A 16,075-nucleotide genomic window follows, 5' to 3' on the forward strand; every position below is an offset into this window, starting at 1 on the left:
AAACATGTCAGTTGCCTTTAAACTAGCGGAGATTAACATCGATCTGCTGCTAACTTGGACACCATCCCAAATTACTCTTTTGGAAACATTTCACCTCAAGGCTAAGCTTTGATCTAGACTTTTTGCATTGTTCTAAATTATCTACATATAAGAATTTCACTGAAACTATAACATACAAGAACATTCAACAGTACATTGCTTTCAATCTAAATCATTCTGTCAGGAGAGCGACGGTTCTGTTCCTGTTCGGTATTTTACCAGTCAAAACTGTAACAAATGGCACTTAAAGGAAAACTCTAAATGTAATCTGTGTAATGGAGGAGAGCATGATGTCGAGCATCTAATGTTTGCCTGTTTAAATCCAAAGGTGGTAACGGCAAGGAAGCGGTACTTGCAAGCCATACACATTAAATGTAGGATTAACTCAGCAAATGAACTGATCAATCTATGTAAATTCCCGCCAAATGAATTTGTCTGTCATAACTTTTATAAATTTTAAAAATCTTTTTTAACATTGTATTAGCACAAGAAATTTTACTGTTGTAAATAATCTGAACTTTATGTTCAAAATATTTGTGGTCCTCAGTTGAGTACCAAAGCAAATAAAAATCAAATAAACTTGAAACTTGAAACTTGAGAAGCACCCAAAGGCAGGTGCAAAAATCAAAGTATCTGTCCTAGGTGGAAGTCAGACAGAGTAGAGAAAAAGCAACATATTTGAGGTTTACAAAAATGCAGATAGCATACTAACATCATTCAAGAGGCATAATAAAGACCTTATTTCACTTGAGATTGACAGACTAGCAACAAATGAATGCAATCGACCGCTGTTAGGTCTCACCACCAGATTCTAACTAATGTTAAAGATAGTTTCTCACACAGGAGAGAGCATAATCAATTATTTTCTCTTTAAGTCACGATTCTTACATGGATAACCAGCATTTCATAAGTCAATCATTACTGAAATAGTTAAAGCTGCGAGACATCTCACTGGAATCTTCTTGAAAGTCTGTTTATTTTCACATGTTTTAAGTATACAATAACAATGATATACAACATACACTCTTATAAGAAATATTAAGACACTTTGAAGTCATTCTTTTTTGAAGAAGTCCTCAATTCTTCTCTTCTTAGATGAGCTTTCTGTGTAAGTGCTGGATGTGTCATCTGGTGTGAGCTCCAGCTCAGCCTCCTGGCAGGCATCAGCAGCTTCCAAAAGTGTGGCCTCATCTATATCGTCTTCACTTGCCGCAAATGACCTTTGGAAAAGGTCATAAATAGTCTTTTGCTTTGGATCCTTTGGGTAAAAAAAAAAACACAACAGAAAGACAGTCACAGGAAGTAATAACGGAATATTCACAGAAAGTTTCATATGGATTTACAATAGTTTTACGATTAAGAAGCATCACTTCAAAATGTAATAGGTAAACAGCCTGTACCACCCTATCTCGCAAAACCCTATTCAAGGTACTTAAAATGTTTGTTCCAGCTCATCCACCTTTGGTCTTGATTTTCTCTTTTGTGGTGGAAAAAAACAGGTGGAGGAAGGCAGGGACTGAAAACCAAGGCAGCCGCATCACTAGCATTCTCCCTTCTTCCACAGTCACAACATACTTAGAGAAAGAGACATGCAGATAGAGAGCTCTGCTATGTAGAAGAGATACCTATAAATCACAGAAGTGAGAGCATGGTCTGTAAAACAAAGATGAGCAACATATCAGATCCAGGGCTACTTGAGAGAAAACTGAGATGGGAAACTAGAGCGAGACTCAATACAGATTGCAAACATATGGGTACTATATTTAGGTCCATTAATGGGTTAATGCGCATTTGTAATATACGCACTATTCTGCCAATCATGGTGCCACAGCAAGCATTGTTATACAATCTGCAGCTTAATTACAAACCCATATATGCTTTGTATGTCTGACCTGGGGAGATCCGAGCTCATCTTTTCCACCATATATGCATATGTGAGCGAGGCTGGGGGAAAATGTCCCATAGGGTCAGTTTCATGCACAAAAATACGAAACGTCTATTTCCCCAAAGGCACCTAGCCTGCCAATCAGGATTATGGCAGTAGCCTATCATGTTTGTGTTTCTTGGTTTATTACTTTTAGTTACAATTTTATGTCTATTAGACAAAGAGAAAAAGGAATGAGAACTAAATACTAATAAGAGGAAGCACAGATTGTCAGAATCCTTATGCAACATAGATATGTCTGGTATTCATACATTCAGGAGACCCAGGGGAATAGATACCTAGGGCTACCAAGCCCACTAACATGTTCCTGTGTGGGTAACAGAAATGTCACATTTTTGGAAATTGCATGCAAAACAAAAGGAACAATTTTAAGCATTGATGCCTAGCCAGCTAACTTGAAGTACAGACAATTGTCACCCTCCAAAAGATGTGAATCAATGACCCTGTTATTCTCCATCCTTTGTCATGATTGTAAGCGTAACAGGCAGGATTCCTTGTAGAGTATGGAAAGACTTAACATTTTAACCCTCATCTATTACAATAACAAACATGGAAAAGACTGGGCGAGGCAATGGAAAACAAGCCAGGTTCCACAACTACATCACAAAAGAGCTAAAAGTGGGCATGTTCTTGGAACACACTTCAGGCTCTTCGTTACCAGGCAGTGTATTTCTGCCCTAAAATTAGCAAGAGGCCTGTAGAATTAAATACAAATATTGGGCTTAGAATATAAGATCCCATTCAATACTCCCTTGGGCCACTAAAACGGCGACGTGAGAAAGATGATCTATAACTAGCTCATCCCATGAGCCCTTCAGTATGGGTTTGGAACTAGGATAGCTGGAATTATTTCAAACCAAAAAAACTTAACCCTGGGCTAAATGTTATAATACAGGTGTTATGGGTCAGAACAGGTGGCTCCCCTCCTGACTTGGTCGACTTTGGACTCCTTCCAAAAGTCTCTTACCTTGTAGAAGAAATCTGTAGATTCTGTTGTCTGGGAGAAATGATCTTCAGACAGCCCAGCCTGGCCAAGCACTCGGATCTTCTCCTGGATCATGGGCCTGTGGGAGAAGCATGTTGTTCATCAGACTGGCACAATATTTCCCAGCTGTAAATGTATTCATCATAGTGAGGGGATGAAAAGCCAAATTAAAGACCTTCTGGAGTGGCAAAGAAAGTCTGTTTACCAAATCCTTTTATCCTACAGAGGGACACTCGCTGCTACAGAAAACACCACTTCATGTCTCTTAACAAGCATTTGCAATGCAATGGTCTCGGCATCATTAAAGGTAGAGCTATTGGCATTGCTCATGACATTTCTTTTTTTTCTTTAAATCATAAATAAATGGCATTGTCATTTACATTGCCAATACACACCACTCTGCACCTGCACTCACTGCTCTGCACACTCACTACTCTGCACACTCACTACTCTGCACACTCACTACTCTGCACACTCACTACTCTGCACACTCACTACTCTGCACACTCACTACTCTGCACACTCACTACTCTGCACACTCACTACTCTGCACACTCACTACTCTGCACACTCACTACTCTGCACACTCACTACTCTGCACTCACTACTCTGCACTCTGCACTCACTACTCTGCACTCTGCACTCACTACTCTGCACTCTGCACTCACTACTCTGCACCTGCACTCACTGCTCTGCACACTCACTACTCTGCACACTCACTACTCTGCACACTCACTACTCTGCACACTCACTACTCTGCACTCACTACTCTGCACTCTGCACTCACTACTCTGCACTCTGCACTCACTACTCTGCACTCTGCACTCACTACTCTGCACTCACTACTCTGCACTCACTACTCTGCACTCACTACTCTGCACTCACTACTCTGCACTCACTACTCTGCACTCACTACTCTGCACTCACTACTCTGCACTCACTACTCTGCACTGACTACTCTGCACTCTGCACTCACTACTCTGCACTCACTACTCTGCACTCACTACTCTGCACTCACTACTCTGCACTCACTACTCTGCACTCACTACTCTGCACTCACTACTCTGCACTCTGCACTCACTACTCTGCACTCTGCACTCACTACTCTGCACTCTGCACTCACTACTCTGCACTCTGCACTCACTACTCTGCACTCACTACTCTGCACTCACTACTCTGCACTCACTACTCTGCACTCACTACTCTGCACTCACTACTCTGCACTCTGCACTCACTACTCTGCACTCTGCACTCACTACTCTGCACTCTGCACTCACTACTCTGCACTCTGCACTCACTACTCTGCACTCTGCACTCACTACTCTGCACTCACTACTCTGCACTCACTACTCTGCACTCACTACTCTGCACTCACTACTCTGCACTCACTACTCTGCACTCACTACTCTGCACTCACTACTCTGCACTGACTACTCTGCACTCTGCACTGACTACTCTGCACTCTGCACTCACTACTCTGCACTCACTACTCTGCACTCACTACTCTGCACTCACTACTCTGCACTCACTACTCTGCACTCACTACTCTGCACTCACTACTCTGCACTCACTACTCTGCACTCACTACTCTGCACTCTGCACTCACTACTCTGCACTCTGCACTCACTACTCTGCACTCACTACTCTGCACTCACTACTCTGCACTCACTACTCTGCACTCACTACTCTGCACTCACTACTCTGCACTCACTACTCTGCACTCACTACTCTGCACTCACTACTCTGCACTCTGCACTCACTACTCTGCACTCTGCACTCACTACTCTGCACTCTGCACTCACTACTCTGCACTCTGCACTCTGCACTCACTACTCTGCACTCTGCACTCACTACTCTGCACTCACTACTCTGCACTCACTACTCTGCACTCACTACTCTGCACTCACTACTCTGCACTCTGCACTCACTACTCTGCACTCTGCACTCTGCACTCACTACTCTGCACTCACTACTCTGCACTCACTACTCTGCACTCACTACTCTGCACTCACTACTCTGCACTCTGCACTCACTACTCTGCACTCACTACTCTGCACTCTGCACTCACTACTCTGCACTCTGCACTCACTACTCTGCACTCACTACTCTGCACTCTGCACTCACTACTCTGCACTCACTACTCTGCACTCACTACTCTGCACTCACTACTCTGCACTCACTACTCTGCACTCACTACTCTGCACTCACTACTCTGCACTCACTGCTCTGCACTCACTGCTCTGCACTCACTGCTCTGCACTCACTGCTCTGCACTCACTGCTCTGCACTCACTGCTCTGCACTCACTACTCTGCACTCACTACTCTGCATTACCACTCTGCACTCACTACTCACTACTCTGCATTACCAGTTGGCTTAAGTTCACTTAAGTTATTAAAGATGAGCAAACAGGAAAGGAAATACCTAGGTACTTCTCATGGTGGCAGCGTGGTGGGGACGCTTGATCAGTTTATTCTTAGGGGACCTCTGTACCGAGCATCTGTTGTCTCTGGTCCAGTTATTAAATAGGAGATCTTCCCTAGGGACTATAGCTACAGCTCGCTCGCCAGCTCATCAAGATGTAATCATTATTATACCATCGACTAATATTGAGGTTGGCGTTGAAGTTCCATATCCCCTTGGAACACTAGAGGATTCCCCAAAATCGCCACTGACCCAAAGTAACATTACAGCCAGCGTCTCTACACGTGCATCTGCCACATCCCCAAATAAAAAAACCTCTACCAAATGATTAACTCTGGAACCGGCAGTAAAAAGGAAGCGGGGAGGAGGACCACAAAGGCCTTGTAGAGCCTTGTAGAGCAAAAGTGGCAAGGTCGAACAAAACCCGTGACAGTGTCTCACCCGAGGAGGGCAGTCCTATAATTAATGCCGATTTGGTTGATGGTGATACCAATTATGCAGCGGGAAATGGTATTAACTCGAACTGTGATTTAGAACAGTGGAAGACATTTGTGAGTATTTTAACTACCTTGCTATCTCCTATTACACAAAAACTAACCAAGATAGAGGAATGTTTGGACAATTACGAATCTCTGGTGAGGTCAAGGTTTGTTGTAAAAAGGGATAACATCTGCAATACACACACACTTGGATCGACAAGCTTTTATACCCAACGAGCTGCAAGCGAAACCTAACGTGGGGCGGGACTGAGAAAACGAAACCTATCGTGGGGCGGGACTTCCGTTTTGTGAAGCCCGCGCCCACGGAGTGCCTGGAGGAGCACCGAGGGAGAGCCCCGCGGTCGGAGGGCCTTTGACCGGTGAGCGGAGCGGGGGGGGGGGGGGAGAATGCCTGTACGTCTGCGTGTCCGGAGGGCCTTTGACCGGTGAGCGGGGCGGGGGGGGGGGGGGGGGGGGGGAGTGAGGGGAAAGAGAATGCCTGTATGTCTGCGTGTGTGTGTGCGCGACGGCGGAGGGGCGGGGTGCGACGGCGGAGGGGAGGGGTGCGACAACGGAGGGGTGGGGGGGGATGCTCGGTGCACGTGTGTGTGTGTGTGTGTATGCATGCGACGCCGGGGGGTGGGTTCGCTGTATGTGTGGGTGCGTGCGTGCATGAGCGCTCGTGTGTGTCTGTCGCTGTTTCTGCGCATGCGCGTGTGGTGTAGCTGCTTCCCAGGAGACAGCAGCTGAGCGCGTTCGCGAGCGCGTGGCCAGCGGAAATCGCCTCCTTGAAGAGGCAATGCGCGTGACCAAGGCTGTCTCCTGGGAAGCATAGTCCCTGACATAAGATCTCGGCGGAGACGCGCTTACGCGCGTCTTTTAGCCGAGACCTAAAAATAGATGACCGAGGAAGATTTTTTGAAGCCCAGATACATGTTGTGGTTGGCGGGATAGGATCAGAGCAGATTTTTGGAATTCATGTACCCCATAGAGCAAAACCCTATCTTTTCTAGAAAGTAGCAGTCCATAATGAATAAAAGATGGTAGAAAAACAAAAAACACAAACCACCATTTGTTTTACTTTGTAGACACACACATCTGAAAGGTACATTGGAGCCTAGTCTAAAGAATTCTTCTCATTTCCATGTTTATTGAAACACCGTAGACTCAACTTTGGAATAACACAATTGCTCTGTTCGTCCTATGCATTTCATTCTGTTACTGATTTAGAGCCCACAGCAAGCTCTGACAGAAAAACCGTTTCATTCCCTTTCCACCCCCTTTATAAACAAGAGTTCCTTCACTGTGTCATACATTTTCTTCTCAGGATTCCTAGTTATGCAGCTACACTTCAAAGAGCAATGTTCACACCTGGAAGTCTCCACCAGAAATTAAGTCCTAGCACCTTTTCCCAAAGTAGAGATTAAAGTCACTTCACCACTCCTCGGAGGTTTCTCATTTAAACTTTCACTTTCTTAATATGTACGTATACCGAATGAACGAGCTAACTAATTGAATATAGATTAAATAACCCATTTGAGTAGTTTCTGTGTATCCCAATACAGGGAGGCTGCTCTAGCAGGAGTGGGAGTGTGCAGGGTGCACTGTGTAAGAAATTGGGTTATTAATTGAGAGGGGTGGAAGCACAATCAAATAATAAACAATTCTTTTTCAGGTTGAAACACAAAAGGCACTAGATAAACTTATTAACCCTCTAGTAGCTTAGCACAAAATCAGTCAAGTTTAACTTAGAGGCACTGTGTAAAGTATATATATGCAGTACTCAAACAGTGATACATTGAAAACATAACACAAGGAAAATACCCAAACATTTTAGAAAAATAGAGTACACTGTAATAAATAAAATGACACCAAAACATCAAAAATCCAATCAGCAGAACCGGGGTTGTGTATTTTTAAAGTTCTAGGTGAAAATAGCACCAAAAAGCACGAAGTGCCTCTCGCGGGTATCTGGTCCCACTGGACCGGGTCAACGTCACAAGTTGATCCCAAACGAGAAAGAGCGTAGGTTGGATGCAGGGACCTGGTGTATGCTGAGAAGAGCCTACCTTCTCACAGTCCAAGTCTACACCGGGAGCCTCAGCTGGAGTTTCACATTGGCAGGGGAAAGAGTCCTTTGGCGGCATGAATAGCAGGTTGCTGCTGGAGCTTCGTGTTGGTGGTTGACACGAAGAGCAAGTGGACGCTGGAGCTTCTCTTTGGCGGCAGACGAAGCAGCCATTGCTGGCACGGACGGTCGTAGCTGACACGAAAAGCTAGTTGTCGCTAAAGCTTCGTGTTGGTAAGTGTCGCAGATTGATGTCTCTTGGCACGAAGAGCCCGCTCGTGGTTACGAGGAGCCCAGAACTTCTGGATGTTCACCTGGAGTTCTGTTTGCGGCAGGAGGAGTATACTCTGATGCCAGACACGGTTCCAGGACCTGTGGACACCTCCTGGGGATCAGGACTCACTCCAGCAGAGGCCAGCAGCAGGGCATAGACAGGTCCAGGTGACGTTGGCCAGCTGAGAAGTTGCTGGGAGGTTTCTGGAAGCTTGTTGTCTCCCTGTAGCACAAAGACGAGGTTAGACAACTGACCCTTGGAGTCACCTCTGGGGATCCTGGGTTCAAGACAAGTCAGTCCAATCTTCCTTTTTCAGACAGTAGGGCAGTCAGTCTTCTAAATCTTCCACGTGTCCAGGTATCTCCTGATGAGGTCTGAGGGTACTATTCTTATCTTCAATGCCAGTTCTGAGGGTGCTATTCTTATACCCATTGCCAATCTGTGGGTGCCCCCTTTGTCTAACCATCCCCTTTTCCTCGGGTTGGCTCCAATCTGTCTGGAGCGACAGAAGCAGACAGGCCAAGGTGTGAGCTGCATTTGTCAGTGGTAGGGCCGGCAGGCAGCCCTTAGATGTCAGCTATGGGGTGGGCACATCCTGGAGGCTACTAATTAAAGCTCAGGAACGGCTGAGTATCACCCCCATGGACATTCTATCCGGGGGAGAGAAACACCCTGCACCATGACCAAGGTTCTTTTTTCTCCATGTCTGAAGAGAATACAAATCACACCACAGGAGAGCTATTACAGTCATGTCACCCTGGACACTGTAGAAAGGCACAATTGGTTTAGAAAGAAAAATGCCAAGTTTCCAAAAGTATTAAACAAGAAAATTACCTGGTTACCACTTTAGAATGCTGCTATTTATTTGAGCAGACTTAGTGCCGTAACCACGCTGTTCATAGGGCAATTGTGACCTTTACCACATACAATTCTTACATGCTTTTGAATTACATATGTCTGAAGGCGACACACAATTGGTTTGCTTCCGATATTTTTAAACAAATGACAGTTAAATAATGCAACAAAAAATATTCAAGCAACAACAAATAATGCTACAGAAATTAAATAACATATGATAATTACACCAGCATCACCAATTCAAGCATTCCTAACGCCTGCTACTGAACGCCTTCGTTAATTAGGACTTCGGTCACAAGGGCAGTTTTTCTGGGGGGCTAAATCTTTGGGTAAGGCCTCCTCAGAAAGATCACTAGACATTGACTACAAATTAGACACGTCCTTAACACAAGGTCCTCTGAAATGACCTAATCTTACATTCGGGACCGCATATAAAAAAAATCCCGAACAACGCCAATTGCGCCATAACAAATCCCATCTAAGCATGACCCAAAAACATGGCGCAACTTGGTCATCCTTAACCACTTATTCTAAAGAAGCCGGAGGAAATGACTGCTTCTACCTCTCTGGACCAAGATCATAAACAGTTCACTTCAACAAGGTTGCATCCCCGACACCCTCAAAGTTGGTCAGGTATCACCCATTCTAAAGAAACCCACGGCCGACCCGACGGACCTAAACAACTACCGCCCTATTTCCAATATTCCTACCTTGGCTAAATGATTGGAAAAATGCGTTCACCACCAACTGACAAGGCATATTGATCACTATGACCTTCTTAACAAACATCAATCAGGCTTCCGAGCAGGTCACAGCACTGATCAAGCCATGACACACAACTGACGATGCGCTGCAAATCCTTGACCAAAATGGAACCTGCTTACTCATCCTTCTAGACCTCTCCTCAGCCTTTGCTACGCTCAAATATGAGAACCTGATTGAGCTTCTGAAACAAAGAATGGGATTATCAGGGTCAGTGCTAAACTGGTTTACCTCTTTTCTCCAAAATCGGACACAACAATTCAAGGTCAACAACTCCCTGTCCAAACCCATCCCAGTAACTCTGGGAGTCCTGCAAGGGTCCTCATTATCCCCAAAATTGTTTAATCTCTTCATGGAACCACTCACCGAAATTCTACACGCGTCTAACGTACAATATCACATGTACGCTGACGACACACAACTATAACTTAAGAACAACACCTTAGAAGACATCAAACTGCTTAATTCAACGCAATACCCAAACATGGTTGGCAGAAAACCAAATCAAATTGAATGCCCTAAAAACCTAATTCCTTCTAATAGCTCCACCCGCCTAAATCCCTGCAATGCACGGATGGATTAAACATCTTACGGCACTAAACGTCCAACCAACCATTGTGGCCTCTGCAAAATCATTAGGTATAACTCTTGACAGCAACCTCAATATGAAAAAACACATCAGCAGTGCCACAAAGGGAGCAAACTTCCAGATAAACACAATGAGGTAATTGAAACCCTTCCTGCCATTCAATGACTTCAAGCAGGCAGTTCAAGCTCTAGTTATACCTAGAGTGGAATAAGGAATTATCTCTCTTTCTGACCTACCCAAAGCTTCAACAGCGCCGTTAAGAGCTTCAATCAATGCTGCAGCGAGACTCATCACTGGTTCTAAAAGAAGATCCCATATCTCCCTGGATCTACAATCCTTGAATTGGCTACCTCTGGAAGCCAGAATTCACCTGAAAATAGCATGTATGAAATACATGCTATTTTAAAATAGCTTGTTGTTATTTTTATTAAATTGAAATCTGCTTTTATTGTAATAACCACACATAGCGCTTACTCGCACTCAGTTACCTCACCGCTGTTTCGGGCGGGTCACTTACTGCCACAGACTTATTCAGTCATCTTGGTGGTAGGCAGGGACATATCGCGGCGCCATTTTGGTGAGCGCCCTAGTCTTTAGGCGGGCTGACCACAGCCCTACTTAAACCTGCCATGATGACGCGCAGCGGGCGTGCCGGACTCACGCCGGAGTCCAGCCAGAGTCCTGCCCGTCTGCGCTCGTCCGCGTTGAGGCGGCAGTTGAGGCAAGGCAGGCTGTCTCTGGGGTTAGCAATTTTGCTAAGTCCAGGGAGTGGTTAGGCTCCTTCAATAAGTGTTCCTCCTTCTGCCACAATACTCTATTCCCTGATACGTGGGATGGCTTAGTCACTTGCCCGCACTGCAAGATGAAGTTTACTCCTGCGTTGGGCCCCCGTGCTGACACTCACTCAGCTGTACTTCGAGGGGGACTTATTAACGCCAGGTCGTTGTGCAAAAATGCACAGCATGTTCATGACCTGATTGTCGAAATGGACCTATTGGCTATTCGTCACGGAAACCTGGCTTCGCCCATGGTGTAACCCGGACCTAGCAGTGGCTCTTCCACACGCCTTTTCAATTCAGCGATTAGACAGACCCTTACAGCGGGGAGGTGGTCTGGCAATCATTCATCGCACTGCAATCAAATGCACTACGTTTGAGTTGCCAGACATTAAAGGAGCTGAGGCTATGGCCTTCTGCCTTGCCATTCATGATTCCTTCTCCTTCTCTGGTGCTTTGATTTATCGGCCACCTGGTCCATCCACCGATTTTTGGAAAGCATTGGAGATGCATTGAGCGAGCTTACATTTAGGTTCGCTCATTGCACGGTGATGGGAGATCTCAATCTTTATCTAGATTCCCCTAAGGAATCAGGCACTAGTGGCTTTTTGGACATTATTAATATACTTGGTCTTGCTCTGCTAACGCTGGAACCAACTCATACAGCAGGCCATGTTTTGGACTGTATCTGTTAAAATTCAGATGGCCTGCTGGTTAAACCTCCATATACTTAAACCTGGTCAGACCATAAAATCATCCCATTCCATCTTTTGGTCAAACAGAAGGCTCCGGGGAAACGCACGGAATTAAATTCTGTCAGTCGCAAGCCTTTTTGGATAACTGCCTTCACACGACCTGATCTTTTGGAGAAGTTAAAAGCCAGCAAACCCATTGTAATGTAATGTACTGTAAAAGAAATTTATAAAGCGCAGCTAACACCCAACGGTTTCTTGGCGCTAATACAAAAGGAGGCAGACAGTCCGAGGGGCTAGAAGCGTTATTTGTAAGCATTGCAAAACAGATGGGTTTTGAGGAGGGACCTAAAATGGATATAAGAAGAGGCTTGTCTCAGGCCTAACGGGAGAGCGTTCCAGTATAACGGGGCAAGGAATGAGAACCTTAGTCCACCCAGTTTTTTACATTTGAAGGTCGGGGTCCGGAGTATGGCCAGGTGGGAAGAGCGGAGATTACGGGAGGGGACATATGGATGTAGTAGAGAGGAAATGATAGAGGGGCCTGTGCCTGCAAGAGATTTAAAAATGATGCACCCCAATTTGAAATTACAGCGTTCAGATACAGGGAGCCAATGGAGGGATTTTAACAGAGGGCGGATATGTTGGTGTCTAGGCTGATGGTAGATAAGCTGTGCCGCCTGGTTTTGTACGAGTTGTAGCCTTTTCAGTTGATAGGCCGGTATGCCAACGTAGAGCGAGTTGGCATAGTCTATCCTGGAGATGACTAGGGCCAACAAAACCAGGGTAAGAGCCTCGGTGGTCAGGAAGCGTGCAATCTTTCGGATTTTCCTTAACTGGAAAAAACTAGAGGAGACTACCGCGTTAATCTGGGGCTTCATGGTGAGGTCGTTGCTGATGATGATCCCAAGGCTTTTTACTGAGTTAACAGGGTTGGGGGGGGAAGACCCAGCCTCGTGGGACAGAAGGTGGATTTCCAAGGATTGGCAGCCCCCCGACAAGCAGTAACTCTGTCTTGTCGGGGTTAAGTTTCAGATGGTTCACCCCCATCCAGTCGCTGATGTGACAGAGGGTGGTTTGGAAGTTGTCGATGGAATGGTCCGAGGAGCTAATATCGAAGACTAACTGAATGTCGTCTGCGTAGTTAAACGCGGTGACACCGCTGCCGCGTAAGGACCGAATGAGGGGGGTGAGGTATAAATTAAAAAGAAGAGGAGAAAAGGAGGAGCCCTGCGGGACGCCGCAGGTTAGTTCGACCTCGTCAGCAGAAAACTGGCGGCGATTGCTCAAAAAGGAGCGAACCCAGTCAAGGGCGGTGCCCCGGATGCCAGCCTCCTCGACATGGTCGACCAGGATGTTATGGTCGACCGTGTCAAAGGCGGCCGACAAGTCCAGGAGCACCAAGGCCTGACTGGTGTTAGAATCAGCTCCTCTCCGCAACTCCTCCATAACTGAGAGTATGACAGTTTCCGTAGAGTGGTTGGGTCGAAATCCAGCTTGTTGGGGATCAAGGAAGTGAGAGTCTTCAATAAAGGTGCTCAAGATGTTGGTGACATGAGACTCAATAACTTTACTGAGGTAGGGGAGGAGGGATATAGGACGGTAATTGCTCATAATCGTGGGGTCTGCCATAGATTTCTTCAGAATGGGCACAACCTCTGTTCTCTTAAATGACCAAGGGACTAGGCCAGAGGAGAGAGAGTTGTTCAGCAGTGCCAAAGGGGGGGAAGGGCAGGCTGTAAAGGCCTCACGGAGGATCAGGGGAGGGCAACAATCCGTGGGGGATCCGGAGGTAACCTTTTTTAAGAGGGCAAGAAGCTCCGTCTCCGAGATTGGAGGAATCTGAGTCAGCTGCATAGAGTTGGAGGAGAGCAAGGAAGGGTCAGGCCTAGGGGGGTGGGGCGGGGTCAAAGAAAGAATGCTGTTCTTGATATTGGCGATTTTCTCCACAAAAAAAAGATTTAAAGAATTAGAACTGCCTACAAATCAACGGATAGGCTCTTAATACGTGATGCTAGGCTTCATTACAAAACGACCCAGCAGGAAGCAAAAAAATCCTGGGACAATAAATACTGGGAAGAATTATATGAGGCAAGTAAGTCCAGAAATATGACAGGATTCTGGAAACTAGTGAGATGGGGCAAAGGGAACCATAGGCCCCAGCCATAAAATTCTGTCCCTCCTGAACGCTGGGTATCGCACTTTAAATTACAGTTTGCACGCCCCGATGGGGTAAGCGTAGAAAGTCTGGATCCCACTATAAATTACACAGCTACTACTCCGCTGGTGTTTAGTCGGAGAGACATTGAACAAGCTCTAAATACAATACCGAGAGGAAGAGCCCCGGGTCCGGACACGATTCCGGCAGACCTTTTTCTTCATAGCAAAGAGGTCTGGGTGCCGTATATAGAGCTGCTGGCGAATGCCATTTCCAGCGGCTCGCCATTACCAGAAGTTTGGAGGGGAGCTGAAATAATTCCAATTTTAAAAAAAGGGGATCGTGCCGATCCTGCGAACTATAGGCCAATCAGCCTAATTGCATGTATTCAGAAGGTGGTGGCCAGGCTCGTGCTCCTTAGGATTCAGAACTGGATAGACGACTCCGGGGTCATGTCCGCGCTTCAGGCAGGCTTTCGCCCATTTACGAGTACTGTGGATCAAGTTTTTAGATTTTCTGCCATATATTGGAAATGGGTTATCCTTGGAGGGGGCACCCTTTACGCAGCCTTTGTCGATTTGAAATCGGCTTTTGATCTTGTGCCACGCACTAGTCTGTGGCGAGTGCTTCACGAGCAAGGTATGCCACATGAACTCCTTGCCTTCCTGATCAAATTTCATGAAAATAATTACGCTCAGGTTAGGTGGGGAAACCAGGGCCAGGTTACTGATAAATTTGCAACAGAAAGGGGAGTTAGACAAGGGTGCGTCCTGGCACCAACACTGTTTACGTTATATATAAACAGGGTCACCGAATATTATAGGGAGGTACACACAGATGCACCCAAACAAAATGGCATCCCAGTTCCCCTGTTAATGTTTGCAGACGACACCCTCATAATCTCCAAAATGCAAGAAGGGCTTCAGAAAGCAATTGGTTGTTTTGAGGTGTTCTGCAATGATCATGGCCTAATCATTAATGTGTCGAAAACAAATTTATGGTAATGCATAGACACAAGAAAGTAAGGGGCACAGTTTTTATGAATGGCGAGCTTTTAGAACAAACAGATAGTTTCAGTTATTTGGGTATTACACTGGGGTCTCGGTTAGAGTGGAAGCCACACATGACTTATTTAACTACTAAACATGCACAGTTGGCTGGTGTCCTACTGAGAGAGTTAAAATCCTCAGCCACACAACCAATAGCCCCAGCCCTTAAAATATACGACACAAAAGTTAGGGCCTCAATGCTGTATGGGGCTGAACTGTGGGGGGTTTCCGACGTCACAGCCCTGACTAATGCACAAAACAAATTCTTGTGGTGCCTAACAAGGCTCCCGCAATCTACACCACTGGTACCTTTGTACATGGATCTAGGATGTCGGAAAATTCAGGACATATCTAGCTTTAGACCTATCGCATATTGGAGGATGCTATGGGTTACACCCGAACTTCCTCATTATGCTTTAGCGCTTCTGGAAACCAGAAATATGGATTCAGGGGGTAAAATACTATGGTTCAGACAGGTCAAGTCGCTTTTCAAAGCCTTAGGAATGATGGAACTATGGGAAAATCCTTCAGAAAATATCTTCCCCTCTCAAAAGACCTTAAAAGAGTTGTACTGGGCGTACAAAACCCAAAGGGAGTTTCAGAAACATACTGATCCATCACTCACCAGGGCCTTTCTGGAACAAAAACACACTCCTGCTTACGAGCGATATTGGGACCTCATTACCATCCCAAATGATAGGAAACTTTTCCATCAATACAGGCTGGGAACCTTTCCTATCAATACATTTACTAGCAAATGGTCAAGTAACAAAGATCACCATCTGTGTCCTTTTTGTGTAGCCCAATCTGCAAGTCTAGCTCATGTTTTGTTTACATGTCCAGCATACAAAGCCCCGCGCCATAAATGGATTAGACCAATTTGCATACAGAAAGGCATCCAAAGTGGCACTGCGGCACTAAGAATAGTTAAAACAGATTGCACGGATAGCATGGTAATTGCACTTGCAAAAATTTTAA

At 45.7% G+C, this 16,075-nt stretch overlaps 1 protein-coding gene across 1 annotated transcript in view; it reads right to left on the minus strand.

Moving 5' to 3' along the window:
- Positions 1-1,001: 1,001 nt before the first annotated feature.
- SMARCAL1 (SNF2 related chromatin remodeling annealing helicase 1) overlaps positions 1,002-16,075 on the minus strand; it is a 388,047-nt gene continuing 372,973 nt past the window's right edge. The window contains exons 16-17 of the mRNA XM_086954490.1: positions 2,952-3,048; positions 1,002-1,297 (exon numbers count right to left, since the gene is read on the minus strand). Coding sequence (XP_086810616.1) covers positions 1,094-1,297; positions 2,952-3,048 — 301 coding nt within the window. The 3' untranslated portion in view covers positions 1,002-1,093. The remainder of the gene's footprint in view (positions 1,298-2,951; positions 3,049-16,075) is intronic.

Source organism: Lissotriton vulgaris, chromosome 2_1 (genome assembly GCF_964263255.1).
Source record: "Lissotriton vulgaris chromosome 2_1, aLisVul1.2, whole genome shotgun sequence".
In the NCBI taxonomy this organism is placed as follows: Eukaryota; Metazoa; Chordata; class Amphibia; order Caudata; family Salamandridae; genus Lissotriton; species Lissotriton vulgaris.